Raw genomic sequence first — 18,770 nt, 5'->3', positions numbered from 1 at the left:
AATAGTTCCCTGCTTTTTGTCTTCCTCCAACATAGTTTGAAAATCTTTACAAATCAAATACTGCAATAAAATTTAGAAAGAAATGGTAAATGTTACAAAAACAAGAAAAAGAGGGACTTAATTGAAAAATCATGCATACATAATTTACATATAGAAATGGTACTTCTATAGTCTCTGTGACTTACCCAGGTTCCACAGTTTCACCTTGAATCAAATGTAGACTACGGAAAAAGGATAGTGACACCAAAGCATAGGAGCTGCGGATCTTCAGGTAGCCAGTGATTACTTCAATTAAACCGAGGTTTGCTTCCAGCTCTGCTGCAATATTGGCTGAAGAAGAAAGCAAGAAAATACAATTGTGCGACCATATGCACAAAGGAAACTAGAAATCACACAGAATTTGAAAGAAACACTACTCTGGAGTGACGCATATACTCCCACTCTTCATACTGAAACCATCTCCTCCACATGACAGACAACAGTATGAAGAATGTGTACAAAGAGATGTTCATACTGACAGAAAGAACGAAGACATGTCAACTGCACTAGGGGAATGAATAAGTGTACAGAGAGTGAGGCAAGAATGAGAAGTGGATAGATTTTCTAAATGGCAGGAGACAAAGGTGCTGGTGTTCAGAGAGACCAGGGAGGTTCTAGTTACCAGGGTGGTACAGAAAATAATTAGGTAGGCAAACAGTGTGTTGGACTTTATTGCAAGATCTGTTGAGTGTAACAACTTGACTGTTACTTCATTTATTTCTTACATTAGTGGTGGACAATCTACCGGAGAGGATTCTTAGAGACAGGATTTTTATAAATGACTTACATAAGGAACTGGAATGGTGGGTTAGTAAGTTTGCTGATGACATGAAGGTTGGTGATATTGTGGATAGTGTAGAAGGTTGTCAAACGTTACAATGAGACATTGACAGGATTAGTGGGGTGAGAAGTGGAATCTAGAGTCCAATCTGGAGAAGTGTGAAGTGATACACTTTGGGAGGTCAAACCTGAAGGCAGACTACAAGATTTTTGGCAGGATTCTTAGCAATGTGGAGGAACAGAGGGAACTTGGAGTCCAAGTCTACAGATCCCTCAAAGTTGCCGTGCAAGTTGACAGGGTAGTTTAGAAAGCACCTGGTTATAGTGGCCATCGATAGTTGGGGGATGAGTTCAAGAGCCATGAGGTAATGTTGCAGCTCTATAAAACTCCAATTAGATCATACTTGGAGTACTGTGTTCAGTTCTGGTGTTCTCATTATATGAGGGATATGGAAGTTTTAGAGAGGGTGCAGGAAATTTACCAGAAGAGTCTCAGCCCGAAACATTGACTGTTGATTCATTTCCATAGATGCTACCTGACCTGCTGAGTTCCTCCAGCATTTTGTGTGTGTGTTGCTTTGGATTTCATCATCAGCAGAATTTCTCGTGTTTATGATTTACCACAATGCTGCTTGGATTAGAGAGCATGCCTAATAAGAGAAGGTTGAGTGAGCTAAGGCCTTTCCCTTTAGAGAGGAGAAGGATGAGAGGTGACTTGATTGAGGTGTACAAGATGATAAGAGACAGAGTGGACAGCAGCACCTCTTTCCCAAGGTGGTTATGGCTAACTGGAGAGGACATACTTTTAAGGTGAATGGATAAAAATATAGGGGAGGAATGTCAGAGGTAGGTTTCCTACACAAAGAATGGCAAGTGCATGGAACGTATTGCTGGGGCTGATGGCAGAGGTAGATACATTAGGGACATATAAGAGACTCTTTGAAAGACCCACAGATGAAAGACAAATGGAGGACCATGTGGGAGGGAAGGATTAGATTGATCTCGGAGTAGGTTAAAAGGTCAGCACAACACCAGTGCTGAAGGATCTGCATTGTGTGGTACTGTTCTATGTTCATATGAGGGTCCTGGTCAGGCTCGACTTGGGATACCATCAATAAATCTGGTACTTGCAAAAGGACTTCTACAAAGTTGCAGCATTTCATTTCTGAGATAGATGACTAATCCTATATAAAACGAATGAAGCAGACTGGACTTGCAGTTCAGGTAAGTAAGAAGTGATCTTGTCAAACTAATGCAATTTGATAGTGTAAAAGCAGTTATGTTTCTCATGAATGGAGTGTCTAGAATCAGGAGTCACATTCTCAAAATAAAGGTTTGCCTCTTCAGGATAGACAGGAGATTAAATACATTCACCTTGAAGATTACAAATCCTTGGGTTTCTTTACCCAAGAAGACAATGGAGTATATTCCAGAAAAAGTAAGATCATTTTTTGGATATTAAGGAAAACAAACAATATAGATCTTCCACAGGAAAATATCAAGCCAAAATGAACACCCGTGGTCTCATTGAATGGTAAATTAAGCACAAGGGGCTGAATGGCCTACTTCTGCTTTTATTTTTTTAATGTTCTTACTTATCATGAGTCCATGAAGATCAGTTAACTCCATGGAGACCACTACTTGGATTTAGTCTGCTTGGCTCTGCTACTTACTGGTAATTGAGGAGTAGTATGTTTATTTTTAATCAAAAACAGGTGACCTAAGGTCAGCACGCTCCATGTAGAGACTGGATGTGGTTCACACATAAGGCTATTACAAACACCAACTCTCAGTCTAAGCAATTCTATAATGGTAGATACAGATGCTATTGCTAGAGAATCCATATTGGACATGCTACTCTTCCACACCTCTTAAACTGGACTCTAAGACAAAGTAGCAGATCAGATACAGTGTGAGTATTAAAAGGATAGAAAGTGGGCAAGACCTAACACTTTAAAAAAAATGTTAACTTGTTTTAACTATCACTCAGATATGTTTGCACATCATCTCAGACCTCACTTGGATTCTGGTATTCAATCTTGATCACCTCATTACAAATAATGGGATAATTATAACTGGAAGCAAGAGCATGGGTTCAAAAGAGGTGACGGATAAAGTGAGACTTCCCCTTGTTTAATATGAAAATATTAAACAGATTAAAACAATACATGAACATTGCTTCAAAATAAGCTAGGCAGAAACTGGATGGATATTAAGAAGAACCTGTATGCAAAATGATAAGTGTGTGGAATGAGCTTTGTTTTGATACAAACTGGCTGCTAATTCACATTCAGACATCAGAGGGTGCTTTCAGACAAGAAATCCTTCCTCTGTAATAGTAAAACAAAACTGCTTCAAAATCAAGGGTACTGTCATATAAATATTTCTTTGCTTAGTAACTAAAGGATAAGAAACAACCATACTTTTGCTGAAATATTGTCCACCTAGCATCTCATCTCACACAACAGAGCACATGTTTATAATGTACCAGTGATTCCACATTTGCCAATCTGTTTGGTTATTCCAAACAATCATGACCCTTTGTAAATAAGTTCTTACCACTGGTTTTAAATTAAGTTATCTGAGTTTCCTTTCCCGATTTACTTGCAGCATTTATCTGTTTTATTGCATTTTATATGCTTTATGAGTCCCTCTTTACAAAACGTGAGGTTTTCCGTACTTTCCCTCAATTTTAGTTTATTGGTAAATGGACTAAGAAATCTAACTGATAAAGGCTTAGAGGGATATGGGCCAAACACAGGCAAATAGGACCAGCTTAGACGTGAATCCCGGTAGGCACGGACCATTTGGACTAAAGAGCCTACTCCCAGGTTGTATATAACCTCAACATGTACTTTATGTTGTTGGCTATCTGTTCTACAAACTCATTAACTTTTAAAGTGCATAACCGCTATATGTAGTCATTGGAATTGGATAGTTTACTCATCTCCCTCTGTCCTATATCTAGATTCCTCTATGTCAACTTAATTGTTATTAGAAGATGTAATTAATCTGAAGTGCTCATTGAAATTACAGAAAACAGTTCACTTTACCATTTGTCAGCCCATCTGCACTGTCAATCAATGCTCTCTGCAAATCTTTTATTGCAATCTTCCTATTACTCTCCCATTTTAAAGTTAATTTGACTTATTTAATAGTTGTTAAAATATGAGATGGCAACAAATGACAAAAATGTTTACTTATTTAGTAAGTGAAGCTTGTTATACATTAAAGTGTGATGGCTCTGACACAATTGATGCAAAGATCTCCACTCTCATTTCATTTTCTCGTATCTGGTGAGGTCTTTGTTTCATATTGCTACAGATTTCTCCATAGCTAATTTATTTTAAGCAACCTGAATTACTGTATCCTTTAACCACCTTAAATACCCTTTAAATACAACAATTATCCTTTAAACATCTTAAGGTATTTTCTATGTTAAAGCTGTCTGTAGCTCCCATAGCAATCTATATAATTCTAACAGAACTTCTCATTCTTCTTTAAAATACGTTATGGGAGGCAGGGGACATGCAGCTTTCATACTGTCTTTCTCAGCACTCTTATTTCCTTCTTCTGTTGTTTGCCCTTCCCACGGTGTAGCTCTGCCCTGACTCTTCTCATCTCTGAGCAACATCCACTCAGCTCTTAACAGCAAGGTATTTTGAGCCTTTCATTCAGATATCACCGGCCAGTGAGAAGCTCCAGGAACCGAATAAGTCAAGGCATAATGCTGAATCTTCACCCTAAAAATCCCAGAGCTTCAGCCAATAATTCCTAAGAGGCCTTTTCGATGCCTTCAGTTAAAGAGACATTTATTATATTTTTTTAAAAATCAGCAACTGTATGCTAAAATAATTAAAGCTTTCAGAAGCAAGAATATAATTCTTACTTACCATGGATTTCAAAAAATATGGAGTCAAAACTGTGTTAAACAGTGGAATGCAATTAATAATCTGATTGTGGAGAAGAACTCAAGATGAAAGAGAAATATTAAGTTTCATCACTTAATGCTTTGGAACTTCACCAATTACCTACTGAAACTTTAGTTGGTATTAAGATTCATCCAGTTGGTCAGTGGGAAAAGATTCACAGCATGGATGTCATCAACAGGACAGAACCACAGTAAATAGTCAGCCAGCACTTTTATGAAAGGCTAAGACTGGTGTTAAGAAGGAGTCTATTTTTGTGGAAAAAAAAGTTAGTTTCTTACATTTTTCTTCTTCCTATGGGGAATCTGGCAAGCCAGATATACTGCCAAAATTATGTGCACATTTTTAAGTATAAGAACAGTAAACACGTTGGTTTGAAAATGCTTTATAAGTTCACCCACACTGAGGCAGCAGTACAAGAGAAATACAACAACATCCTGAGATTGCAAATGCTGGTATTTGGAGCAACAAAGGCGCTGCTGGGGGAACTCACTTGGAGAAGCAGCATCCGCACAGGTAGTGTTTCAGATCGAGACCTTGTACCTGAATGTGGACCATTCTTTTGTCTCCGTTGATGCTGCCTGACCTGCTGAATTCCTTCAACAGGTTTCCCATACTTACTTCCTCCACGGATGTTGATGATCAAGCTGCCTTTGATGACGGTGCAGCCTCGCAGGTCCTGAGCAGCTGTCACAGATTCTATGGTCTTTATATTCACAGAGCATATCTTCGGACACAGGCCAGTACAAGGAGTACAAAGCAGGCTGATGAAGATAACAAAAATAATCATTAGTAATCACTGCAAGTACAAGAAGATATGTTTAGTGTCATCATTCTGGAACTGAAGAGCATACTATTATTGGTCAGCCTGCATTCAGACACCAGTACAAGGGAAATATCTACAAATGTTGGAGCCTAGGATTCTGTGGTCAATTAAAAAAATACCGGCTCAGTGAACACCACCACAAAAACATCTAAAATCACGCCAGACATTGAAGAAAACAGTAATCAATGTCCATACCATGCGTACAAAATCACTACCTGGATAGATGGAGTTGTGGAGTATATCCAATGCATGGAACAAAAATGACTTATCCTACAGTAAAGGTCCCTGGACTTGACCTTCCTTGTAAACAACAGTTAGTCCACAACAGATTCCAAAAGATCGTGGATGATGCAGTAAAGTGCTGCAAGAATGCAACTGGTAAGATGATCTAAAGAGTAAATGTACCAGCAAGTACTAAACCACAGAGTATATTAATTCACCCCGTTATAAATCTAATGCAGGAGACACCTCATTTTTCCATACGGCGTCTCAGGATGCTGTTGACTATGTTAACAGAGTAGACATCTGACTGTGCAGCTTTTCAAGTCATGCAAAAAAACCAGCGATGGCATCTTCAGTTCAGAGGATTGAGAGTATGTGCCTCATCCTAAAAAGGTAACTTAGCTGAAATCATTAGTCAGCACAAAGTGAGTGTTACTTTCAATAGAAGTATTATACTGTCAGTCTAATCAGATGATATTTGTTCAGTGGAGAGGTGCTCTGCCACGTCTAGATAACATTCATTCAAAGCAATAGCATCAGAAAATTTTTAAAAAATACAGATTTTCGGACTTCATCTGTGTAGAGGAGCAGATTGAAAATTTCAAGTTATTGACCATTCGTTCATCATCATTTTGGGTTGTGGGTTGGTTTATGTTCAATCAGATCTGGTACCTACACTCTGAGTGGACTCTAATCCCACAGCATCGCTCACTAGTAGCAGTTCTGGTGGCATCGATAGTAACAAAGGCTTTTACTATCCCTCCCCTTCCACAAGTAGGTATGAGTGGGGACCAGACTTTGGGTGCAACAGAATCTGACATCCTACTCTTAGAACCAAACTCTTGGATTTTATGGGCATTACTATTAAAGGCAGCTTCAACCTTTAAAATAATCCAGTACTTACTGACATTTCAAATAGTTCAAATAGATTTAAATAAATAAAATTATACAGTTGAAATACAACTCTGTAAGCAATTTAGCAAGTGAAATACATAACAAATAGAAAACTAAGAAGAATAAAACAAATTGATGCAGTCTTGAAGGTAAGCAACCTTATTCACATGAATTGCAATCGGCTTCTCAACTTGGTACAATATGGAACTGTCACTGAGACTCGACTGCATCCAACATCAATCTGACAGGCCAGTTCTGCAAAATGAAAGATGCTGGAGAGATACCTATGGAAATTCCAGCCACATTAGAGGGGGGTAGTCCTGAATGTGAAGCAATGAAAATGAAATTCTCTGATTTCAGGTAACTTGCACACTCCTCTGACCTTTTTCTCTCCACCTGGTCTACCCAGGCCCCCCTACACACACCCAAATCCCCTCACCCCTCCTTCGACTTACTCCATCAGCCTATCATCCATGCACACACCCACTGGGTTCCCTCATTCTACAGTTCCTATCTGCCCACGATACCTCCCTTATTTGATTCTAGACCCCACTTCCCTTTTCCTATCAGATTCCAGTAAGTGCAGCCCACTGATGGCTTCATGTAACACCTCCCAACCTCTATCTCTATTTCTACCCTTCCCTCCTCCCACTGCCAATCACCACTGCTCAACCAGGATCAACCTATTGCTTGCTAGCTCTTGCCCCAACCCTCCTTTCCCTCTCACCTCTTTATATTGGTCATCTCTTCTCTCTATCTTTCATGTGAGAATCTCCACCTCCCTTTACAGATGCTGCTTGACTACTAGGTTCCTCCGCAAATTGTTTTTGTTCCACCTTAGAGCTCTGGTTTTCTCTCTCCACATATGCTACCCCAACTGCTGAATATTTCAGTATTCTCTACTTTCATTTCAGATTTCTAGCAATTGTAATGTTTTGTTTTTGTAAAATAACAAACAGACTACCTTATGATTGAGTTTCAAACTTTTGCAGGTGGTTCCAAGCAAATTAATCCTTGTGTGCCTGCAGTTAACAAGTTTTAAAAAAATAGCCATGTTGTATTTTTGAAATCTAGGTATTCTTGTAACTTAGAAAACAGCAGACAATTTGTGCACAATAAACTGTCACAAACAGCAATGTGACAAATGGTCATGTAATCTGTTTCAGAAATATTGATTCGGGAATAAATGTTGGTTGCGATACAACATTTATTCCATCTTTCCTAATGATCTTTTTTCCACTGAAAGACCACCTGAAAAATTAAGCAGCCAAAAAATACAGACTACGAAGCCTACCCATATTCCATGGGACTTCTCATTCCCTTTCTGACATGTCTGTCTATCGCATGTCCTCTATTGCTACGATGAAGCCAAACTCAGGTTGATATGCTGTCTGGGTAGCCTCCAACCCGATGGCATGAACATTGATGTCTTTAACTTCCAATAATTTCTCCAAGTCCTCCTCTCATTTTCCACTCCTCATTCTGGTTACACCTCCTCTTCTTCTCACCTGCCCATCACCTCCACCTTCCTTCTCTTTCATGGTCCACTGTCCTTTACTATTCTCCCACCTCTTTCACCTATCCCCTCTCAGCTTCTTACTTCAACCCTTCACCACCGCCCCCCCCATCCCACATACCCACCTCCACCCTCACCTGTTCTCACCTATTACCTGCCAGGTTGTCCTCTTCCCCCCACCCACCCACCTTCTTTTGGGGCTTCTGCCCCATTTCTTTCCAATCCTGATCAAGGACCTCGCCCATAAACATCAAATGCTTATTCCCCTGTTTAATGTTACCTGACTCACTGAGTTCCTCCAGCCTACTCTGTGCCTGACTTAGAAGATGGTTTAATTTTTCTTTCAAAATAACTCCCTTAGTAGTTTAGAGAATTTGCCAGGATTATATGCTTATGTCTGTAGTGTGAAATCTGAATCCACAACTTTGTGACTCAAAGGGAAGAAAAATGTGTGGGACACTGTGTTACTAAAATGTGGAATTATCTCCTCGTGCAGTCTAAAATTAGACAAGGACAGCGCACACCTACATAATACGCCTTTAACGAAAAACCTCTGGAATCAGAAAATTTGCTGCGATAATAAAAGCCAATTGTTCCATCGAGTATATGCCAGGCATGTCACAAAATAATATCTGTTAAGCCAAGGAGGAGGTAACTAAATTCTAAGGAAGGCATTAAACCAGAACTAGGAAACTTTTAAGGAAGGAAATGTAGAACATGTGTTTCAGGAAATGAAAACACCTAATTCCAATGCTGAACAAGGAAGGGTGGCTGCAGAGCAAGATGTTCAGGTCAGGGACCAGATCTGGGCGGTGGTGAGTGGCTTGGGGCTTAAAGCAAAGGTTTGAATTATTGTTCAGCGTACTTTGGAGTTCAATGTGATACAGTAAAATGGGTGAGAGATCAAATTAAGCCTCCAGTTCTGATGTTTGCTATGACAGCACTCCAAATTATTCTTAAATATTAATGACAAGACTAGAAACAAAGTACCATCTTAACATCATCAGTGGTTCATTTTAGAAACAAGAGCAAGATATTAACTGGCAATTAACGTCACCAACTGGTCAACAAGCCCCTGTATGTGCTGTAGCCAAATAAAAAAAGTCTAAAAAAAACTTGATTATGTAAGTAGCCAAGCTTGCTCAACAGATCAGACCTGTTCCTAAGAAGGAGATGTTCCTGTATGACATTCACAAAAGCAGATTAAACTGTTCTACAGTTATCTCCTTCTTAGGAAGTCCCCCAGGGTCAAGGATAACTTGTTTCCACTCCATTTCTGAGGTGCATAAATTCTTTTAACATGGGGTTTCCATTACACATCAAGTTACTGCATAGGCTTGACCGAAAGAGGTATTGGCTAAGGGCAGGGAGGTTTTAGATAATTGATTTGAGTGTATGTTCTGCTGCACAGACTAAGCAGAACAATACAATTGGACACAGATCAATACAATTGGAATGGCACCATGAAATAAAGGCTATTACTAGCTATGCAAATCACACTACAAGATAGTTACCTGGACATGACGGATACCAGGACCACAGCCAAATACATTCTCAAAATAAATGAAAATGCTCAAGCCCAAGTTTCTTCTTTAAGACTATCACCATAATCACCACATATTTTAATTCACTGCTATTCTTTTAATTCTCTCTCGCTTTGCCACAGTGCCCACTTTTTTCTCCCCTTTATGAACCTTTTGGCTGCATCTACATCAAACGACACAACATTAATGTGAGTTAACACGAGGAAATCTGCAGATGCTGGAAATTCAAACAACAACACACACAAAATGCTGGTAGAACACAGCAGGCTAGGCAGCATCTATAGGGAGAAGTGCTGTCGACGTTTCGGGCCGAGACCTGACAAAGGGTCTCAGCCCGAAACGTCGACAGCGCTTCTCCCTATAGATGCTGCCTAGCCTGCTGTGTTCTACCAGCATTTTGTGTGTGTTAATGTGAGTTGTTGGTTTACTTCAGATTGTATAAGTGGGCAAAAGTGTCCTTTTCAGTGAGCTTTTGTTTATGGTATTCAGTCAAAGAAAGGGAAAAAATTAAAGGGGCAATAGAACAAAAAGTAATTCACAGATTCAGAAATGTCTGTAAATTAACCGTGCCACCAATCATTCACATTCTTCTTTTTCACTTTTCCTCCATGAGGAAGACAGAGAAAAATTAGCCAATATCATGCAGTTTACTGGTTAATACTATATTGCCTCATAACAACGGGCTTTGTGGCAGTTGTTACCCTGGTCAAAGCACTCAGAATCAGATCAAAAAGAACACTGGCTTGAAAAGATTACAGGCTTGAAGCGGAAAAGTACTGTGACCGATAAGTGCTGGGATCCTGCTTGTCGCTGTAAGTTAAAGGAGAGTTGATCATCCTAAAAATATAAAATTCCTAATCCTTGACCAGGAGATGCTGTGAGGGTGCTTAGTTCGGTTTTAGAATCGAAAAACTATTGATAATTTCCTCAAGAAAGGGCATTCCAGCCTCTTGCACTGAGAAGTTTCTTCACTCGAGAGGATTGTAAATCTTTGAAAAATCACCATTCCAGAGGGCTCTGGATGTTCGATAATTGAGTTCATTTACTAATATGAACAAATTTTTGGAGTCCAGTGGAATCGTGAATGTAGAAGTAAGATGGTAGTCACAATAAAATAGAAGATTGACCACGAATGTCAGAGAAGACTGAAATGATTGAATGGTTTAGTCCTATTGTTCTTACGTTATTTTGTTAACTCTTTGGCTACCAAATTCCATCAGCAAACAGGTCACCTTGTAGTTACCTGCTTATGCTCCTCCCAATCTCACCATCCCACAAGAAATGGTTAAAATAACCCCAGTCTCAATGGAAACTAATTTCTCTTCTTATTTATGCAGATATTAAAGCCAGAGGCATGGCTTAAATTAAACCTGCTTAGTCACAAACCACAATTTAGCCAAGTGTTTCAGAAGCACAGTGCCTGCAGGACAATATAGGTGCAGTAAATGGGCAGATGGAACTCCTTCTTTCCATGGACATGAGAAATGAAAAAGAAACCATTATCTCCAAAACAAGAACAGATAAAAATACCGACAGAGGGTGTGGTCCCAGGGTTAAATGGAGCATGCACAGGATACTACACTTCACCTCTGGATACCTGTACTTATCACTCTTTGTAGTGATTATCACGGATCTCAATGGGGAAGTGTCAGGCATCCACAAAACAATCAACATTGTCACTCAGGAGTCCATGTCAGCTACTAATTTTCTCAGAACAGCATTTTGCACATTTTCCCCAAAATGGATTACTCAAAAAATATGATTTAAAAGCAGCAGGTGAAGTAACCAGACTTTGCAGTAGCATGCGAAATAAACTGCTTTTTGATAGCAATACAAGAATCTCACTAAATTTCTCAAGACTTAAGAAAGCAATTGCAGTTACCTTTCCATTGTGTTTTATGCCGAAAGTCAGTTTGCTTCAGTTTTAAAATGTTATTGCCCATTGCAAGTACATATTACATTGCATCGCTGAAAGATTGCAACAGCGGAAAGTACAAAACCTTGTCTCCCAAACATGTCAAAGTTACATACTAACATTTATTTCCATGTCTATTCAATGGCATGCTGTAGTACTTTTACAAGCAACACCTCACAGGGTCCTATATTACATATATATTGATGTAAAAGATCCTATGGCACTTATGGAGTTGTTGTTTTACTCAACATGTATTCCTTAGCTAGCCTAACAAATAATCAAGAGAACATATTAACTCAGATTTCACTGTAAAAAGCAGTGCACTGCATGTACATTTGGTGCAAAACTTCGAAACGTGGAATAAAGTGAGGAGAATTGTGAAAGAAGTAAAAAAAAAAGAGTAAAGGTTGCGTAATGGATAGAGATGTGGTAACAAAATATAACACCAATGATTGTGAAGTGAAAGTACCAGGACAAGCCATGTAATCTAAAGAAAGACTTAGGACCATATAAACTCAATGGCCATTTTATTAGGTATCTCCTGTACCTTATGTATGTTCATGATCTTCTTCTGCTGTAGCCCCATCTATTTCAAGGTTTGATGTGTTCTGCATTCAGAGATGCTCTTCTGCACACCACTGCTCTAACACGTGGTTATTTGAGTTGCTGTCAGTCTGCCATTTTCCTCTGAGCTCTCTCACTAACAAGGCATTTTTGCTAACAGGACTGCTGCTCATTGGATGATTTTTTGTTTTTCACATCATCCTTTGTAATCGCTAGAAATTGTTGTGCATGAAAATCCTAGGAGATCTGTAGTTTCTGAGATACTAAAACCACCACATCTAGCACCAATAATCATTCTACAGCCAGCGTCACTTAGATAATATTTCTTCCCCATTCTGATGTTTGGTCAGAACAACAAATGAATCCCTTGACCATGTCTGTATGCTTTTACGCATTGAGTTGCTGTCTCATGATTAATTGATTAGATATTTATATTAATGAACAGGTGTACAGGTGTACCTAATAAAGTGGCTACTGAGTGTATAAGCAAGTTTGAAAATGGCAAGTGAGCCTGAGAAAGCCATTATAAAAGCAGGTGAGATTCTAAGCTTTACATTCAGAGAGTACAGAAGCAATTATAGTCAAGGGGAGGTGGGAGTCAAGCTCCCTTCCATTGGGGCTAGAACGTGGTGAACTGCCCCCCACCCCCCAACCATCAAAGTTGATGGAGGCGGTAGTTTCACCTTCCAGGCATCAGGTTCCCTCCTTAGGAAGTCGGTGATTCTTCACCTCCTTCAAGTGAGTACTGCAAGTGAATACAAAAGAACCTGGAACAAAAACTGAAAATGCTGGAAGAATTCAGTACATCAAACAGCATCTGTAAATCAGAAGGTTTAAGCTGAGGTTTTGAGCCAAGGACCTGTATTGGGACTGAGAGGAAGGATTGCCGGTACAAGACAGAGTGGGTTAGAGGCTGGTGGATGACAAGTGGAACCAAATGGGGAGGAGATGTGGGTAGATGGAACCACTTGGGAGGAGGGGTGGATGGGAAAGGTGGAACAAAGGGAGGAGAAGCTAGGTGGATTGGTGAACTTGTAAAGAAAAATACCTCGCTTTAGCAATGCTGGTGCTGTGGACAGACAAGTCAGCATGAGAGTGGGAAGGAGAGTTAAAATGACATACAACAGAAGCACAAGATGGTACTTTAGGCCAGAGTGCAGATGCCCCACAAGACAGTTGTCTAGCTCTATATTTGGTTTCACCAGGAAAGAGTTCTAATTCTAGCATCAGCAATGGTGACGGTACAACTAGCAAGGAATTCTGCTGTTTTTTCATCCAGGGTGGCTAATTTATATTCCAAACTATTAGCAATATGCCTGACTCTCAAATGCATTCTAAAATTGTCTGGCAAGCATTCAATAGTACACAAACTCTTGGCAGTCCAAGAGGTACTGCCATGTTCTCAAAGACAGTTAGGAATAGGCAATATAATCTATCACCAGTGAAGTCCAGTGAGCTTCAAACATCAATCTAGTGGATATGAAAGGCATCTATACAATGCAAGTTCCTTCTTTAGCTAAATGTGGCACACAAAGAAATTCATACCAGAGCTTGCAGTCTTTTCCATTAAACAAGGAGGCAGAGAAGCACTGGTAACTTTACCGAGGCAGCAAAGTCTCAAGATGACTCTGGATGAAAGAGCAAGTCCATGGGGATCTGCAGCACATCCTACTTGAACACAAGTCATGGCATGGTCAACCATGGCTGGTTCGCATGGGTGAAAAACCCAAAGCACCCAATGACCTCAGGTTACATCACTGATGATATGTCAGAGCATTATGAGATGTATTCTTCAAACTACTACTCAAATAAGATAGGTCAATAGTTGTGAATTTACTTTTACACATCTTCATGCCACTGCCACTTTCCCACTCCAAGAAAAAAACGTATCTTGATTTACAAATCATTCCAATTATAACTGCAGTCTCATACGATAAGAGAAGTTTCTGACCTTAGCTACGTGCAGCTACATCAAACTGATGGATGAGAAATAGATTTAATTCATCCCACGAACACCCTCCTCCCACCCCTTAACCTACACTGACCCCACTCTTCCTTCCTACTGGAATCAACTCATTAGGACACAGCTGCAGAGACACTGACATGGATATTTGTCTAGATGGCCAAACTTAATGAACAGGAAAGCTAATGTGTCAGCTGCTGTTTCAGTTCAGTGGGTAAATCTCTGGCCTCCCAGTCAGAAGTGTGTGGATTAGCAGTTCCCAGGGATTCAAGGACACGAAATCCCAGGAATCAATGCACTGCTGTAATTAGGAAGTGTTGTAGTGGCTGTGGTGCTGTCTTTAAAAACAAATTAAACTGAAATTGTGGGCTCTTTCTGGTCAAGATAAAAGATCCTTAACTGTTTTCTCCCAAGGAGAACAGGGAAATTATCTCTGACCAAACATAAAAAATATGATTAATTTTATACCACTACAGTGTGAAAACTGGCTGCTGCATTTTCTATTACTATAGTGACTACACTTTAATTAGTGCATGGATTGTTTTAAAGACATTTGTGACATCACTTACCTTTTTCTGCAGAGACCTCAACCAGTCCAATTCCTATCTTAGACACTCATACACAATAATTCATTAGTGTTGGACTTGCACTGAAGGAATAACATAAAACATGAAATAGATCATTCTAAATGACCGTAAGACATAGGAACAGAATTAGGCCATTCAGTCCATTGAGTCTGCTCCACCATTCCATCATGGCTGATCCTGGATACCACTCAACCCCATACACCTGCTTTCTTGTCATATCCTTTGATGCCCTGACCAATCAGGAAACAATCAACTTCTGTCTTAAGTATACCTACGGATTTGGCCCCCACTGCAGTCTGTGACAGAGCATTCCACAGATTCACTACTCTCTGGCTAGAAACAATCCTCCTTATCTCTTATCTAAAAGGTCACCCCTCAATTCTGGATACCCACACCACAGGAAGCATCCACTTTATCTAGTCCTTTTAACATTCGGAACATTTCAATGAGATCCTCCCCCCCCCCCCCCCCCCGCTTTCTTCTAAAGTCCAGTGAGTACAGGTCCAAAGCTGCCAAATGCTCCTCACATGTTAACCCCTTCATTCCTGGAATCATCCTCGAGAACCTCTTCTGGAATCTCTCCAACGATAACACATTCTTTCTGAGATATGGGACCCAAAACTGTTGACAATACTCCAAGTGCACCCTGACTAGTGCCTTATAAAGGTTCAGCATTATCTCCTTGCTTTTATATTCTACTCCCCTTGAAATAAATGCCAACATTGCATTTGTCTTCTTTACCACAGAATCAACCTGTAAATTAACCTTCTGGGAATCTTGCAAGAGGACTCCTAAATCCCTCTACACCTCTGGTGTTTGAATTTTCTCCACATTTAGATAATACTCTGCACTATTGTTCCTTTTAGCAAAATGTATTATCAATCATTTCCCAAAACTGTATTCCATCTGCCACTTTTTTGTCCATTCTTCCAATTTGTCTAAGTCCTGCTGCAATCACATTGCTTCCTCAGCACTACCTACCCCTCCACCTATCTTCATATCATCTGCAAACTTTGCCACAAAGCCTTCAATTCCATTACCCAAATCATTAACAACGTGAAAAGTAGCTGTCCCAGTACTGATTGCTAAGGAACACTACTAATCACTGGCAGCCAACCAGAAAAAGCATCCAGCCATCCTTACCCAGGGCACTCAGGTTAGTCATACTTTTCAGCCAAAATGAGTTGATTCATGTCATGAATTGTTCCTTTTTACCTAAAAACAGCACAACCATACCATGCACTGTATTTGTCATTGATCATTGGTTGATCAAGGTTGATCATTTTCTGGCAAACCTGGAAAGAATCAGTAGTGCATTGCTGCATCTCATGCCAAAATTGCATGACCCATAGAAAGCAAAGAAAGGCAAGGGGAAGAAGGTGGCACTGTCATGTTCTGCTGTCAGAAGAGGTCAACAGCATTTTGAACTCTCTGTTTTAAAGGCAACCCAAGAACTTTGAAACTAGTTCAGATATCCTCAAATGGAAAGACAGTCGTTGACACCTTGTGTACAGGAAGTCTACCAACGGCCTTGCTTTTGGACATGTTAATCCAACGAGGGTGAAGCTGATAGAGATTATGCAGAAAAACAGCAATGAGCCATTTGATGGAGTCTGCTGACACTGGGAAGATGACATCCTCAGACCTAAATTGTGATGCTGAAAGCAGCTAAACTCAACAAAATAGCAACCATCTTGGCTAAATCCATGTACTATCTACATAAATAAAACAAATTCCTTTTTAAGTGTCTCAATAAATAATTCTTCAGAAAAGACAGAACGTTAAGGATTTCTAACTTTGCAAATATTTGACTTTTTTTCCAGTCACAACGGTAAAAACACCGTGATATAAAAGATGAAAATCAATTCTTCTTGCTATTCACACAGATGCTGGAACATTTACTTAGAGCTTCATGTGCAGAAATACACAGCATAAATCAGCCTTAATTGAACTGTCAGACTCAATCATGAATTTGAACACCACGCCAGTACAGGTTTGAGAAATCTTGTAGACAATCTGCAACCAAGGCACAATAAAGATGTAAACAAACATGATTAGAATATTCATATAGGTGAAAATTAAACAAAACTGTCTGCTTCTCCACCCTACTACCCCATCCTGCTTTGCTGATGGCATCAACTCATGGTGGTGTGAAGATTTTGAACTGCCTTTTGCCCCTTCTGTAAAACTCAGCTTTCCAGATTTAAAACTTAACCATCCTACTGGAGTAAACTGTAGACAACTCTGAACCCAGTCTCAACTTCAAAGATTCTAAGTTTCTTCGTTGCTGCAGTACACCATAAATTATTACCTTGCTGCTAAAGTTACAAAGCTAATCATAAAGACTGGGATGATACCAACGTAGCCCAGACCAGAGATCAGAATATGGGATGTCTCTGGCTCCAGCTGATTTTAATATTAATAACCAGCACAGTGTGGACTGATAGAAAAGTAAAATCACACAACACAAGAAAACCAAACCAAAAACAAAAGCAGATTACGCAGCATCAGTAACACCAAGCAAGGACTAACTTATATCCCTTTGATTGTTACTGGGTTCACAACCTTCTGCACTGTAGCTGAACCACAATGGTTTCAATATTTAGCACTGAAGGAATCTATTCATTCTGGCCGTGTCTCAGCTGATCTGCTGCTGAAACCCTTATCTGTACCCTTGTTGTTTCTAAGCTAATACTAATAGACTCTTGAGATCGTCAAGAAATATTGGACCTCAGTTTAACGAAGGGCTCAAATTTTAAAATCCTCATTCACATTTTAACACCTCTATATAGTCTCATCCCTCTCTGACCTACTCCAGTTTGACAATCCACTCTGATCAGTTTTGGTCACTTGAACATTCCCAATTTTAATTGTTTCTCTGTACCTTCAACTGACCCAGAAAGTTCTGACCTCTGCAATTCCCTCTTTGAACTCTTCTGGGTTGAACCCTCCTTTCTTAAAATCTGCCTCTCTGACCTTACAAATCCTTATTTGACTTTTTTTAAAATCATGCCTGTGAAGTGCCATGGGGTATCTTTCTAAGTCAAAGGTGCTACACAACAATGAGTTGTTATGTTGTCCTTATCTTGAAAAAATATTTGCAGTTGCTAGATACTTTGGACATTGTTATGAAGAACCTACGTAGCTGCAGATCATCTTCAGCAATGTGATTAAGGTTATAGACACCACACGTGTTCACTGCCAACACAACTCTTATCAGGCAGCGGGAGATGTCTATCATGAAATCAAGTTACCGTTACTGATGAGACACCCATTTAGATGGATATTGCCAGCTGGAGACTAAGCAGTGCATTGAGCATTGCCAAATAAAAATGCCATTCCCAGCTGACCCAAGACACAAATGATGCAATTCCCTGATGCAAACTAGTCCCGAGCACGAGGCAAGCATACCTTTGGCTTTCTGTAGCAAATGGTAAAATGAAATGATACTAGTGACAACAGTATGGGAAAGGGTTGACAGATATGAGTTTGTGCTTGCAGAGGTAACTGAAAAATAGAAATGGTTAAGCACTAGCTGGGCACAATTGGTAACCAACTACCCCTATAATCACATGAATATTCCAATTGTCCTGATTCACCCAACAACTGGTGGTCAATTTGGTGATTGGATTCAGTCACAAATCAGTAAGGGTCAAAGTTACTGGCATGTTTGTCGTTCCAGCTCAGCATGCACAGTACAGGCTCGTAAATACCACAGAGGGATCACACTAGGTGAGTGGTATGGAAATAGTAACTAGAGAACCATGAGCACTGCATATGCCTCTAATTTAGATGGACCCTCATTAAATTCTTTAACAATCAGGTGACTAGCTCACAGTTTCAATGCCTCCGACAACCAATAATCCAGAAGAAAAAGAACCAGCATATTGCCAGAATGCAAATTCCTTTACATCAAACATTCTACTAGCAGAACGACAACATTTAATCAGATCAAAGAAATTTACTGCCCAGGAAATTAAAATAAATAGAA

The 18,770-nt window shown here is 39.7% G+C and overlaps 1 protein-coding gene across 2 annotated transcripts in view; it reads right to left on the bottom strand.

Moving 5' to 3' along the window:
• Positions 1-18,770, bottom strand: part of LOC140739834 (insulin receptor-like) — a 217,277-nt gene that overhangs the window by 48,482 nt on the left and 150,025 nt on the right. For both annotated transcript variants that reach the window (XM_073068421.1, XM_073068422.1), the window contains exons 4-5: positions 5,370-5,512; positions 186-330 (exon numbers count right to left, since the gene is read on the bottom strand). In XM_073068421.1, the coding sequence (XP_072924522.1) occupies positions 186-330; positions 5,370-5,512 (288 nt within the window). The remainder of the gene's footprint in view (positions 1-185; positions 331-5,369; positions 5,513-18,770) is intronic.

The sequence above is a fragment of the Hemitrygon akajei genome, chromosome 16 (genome assembly GCF_048418815.1).
Source record: "Hemitrygon akajei chromosome 16, sHemAka1.3, whole genome shotgun sequence".
NCBI lineage: Eukaryota > Metazoa > Chordata > Chondrichthyes > Myliobatiformes > Dasyatidae > Hemitrygon > Hemitrygon akajei.
This window is presented reverse-complemented; position numbering and strand designations above follow the sequence as displayed.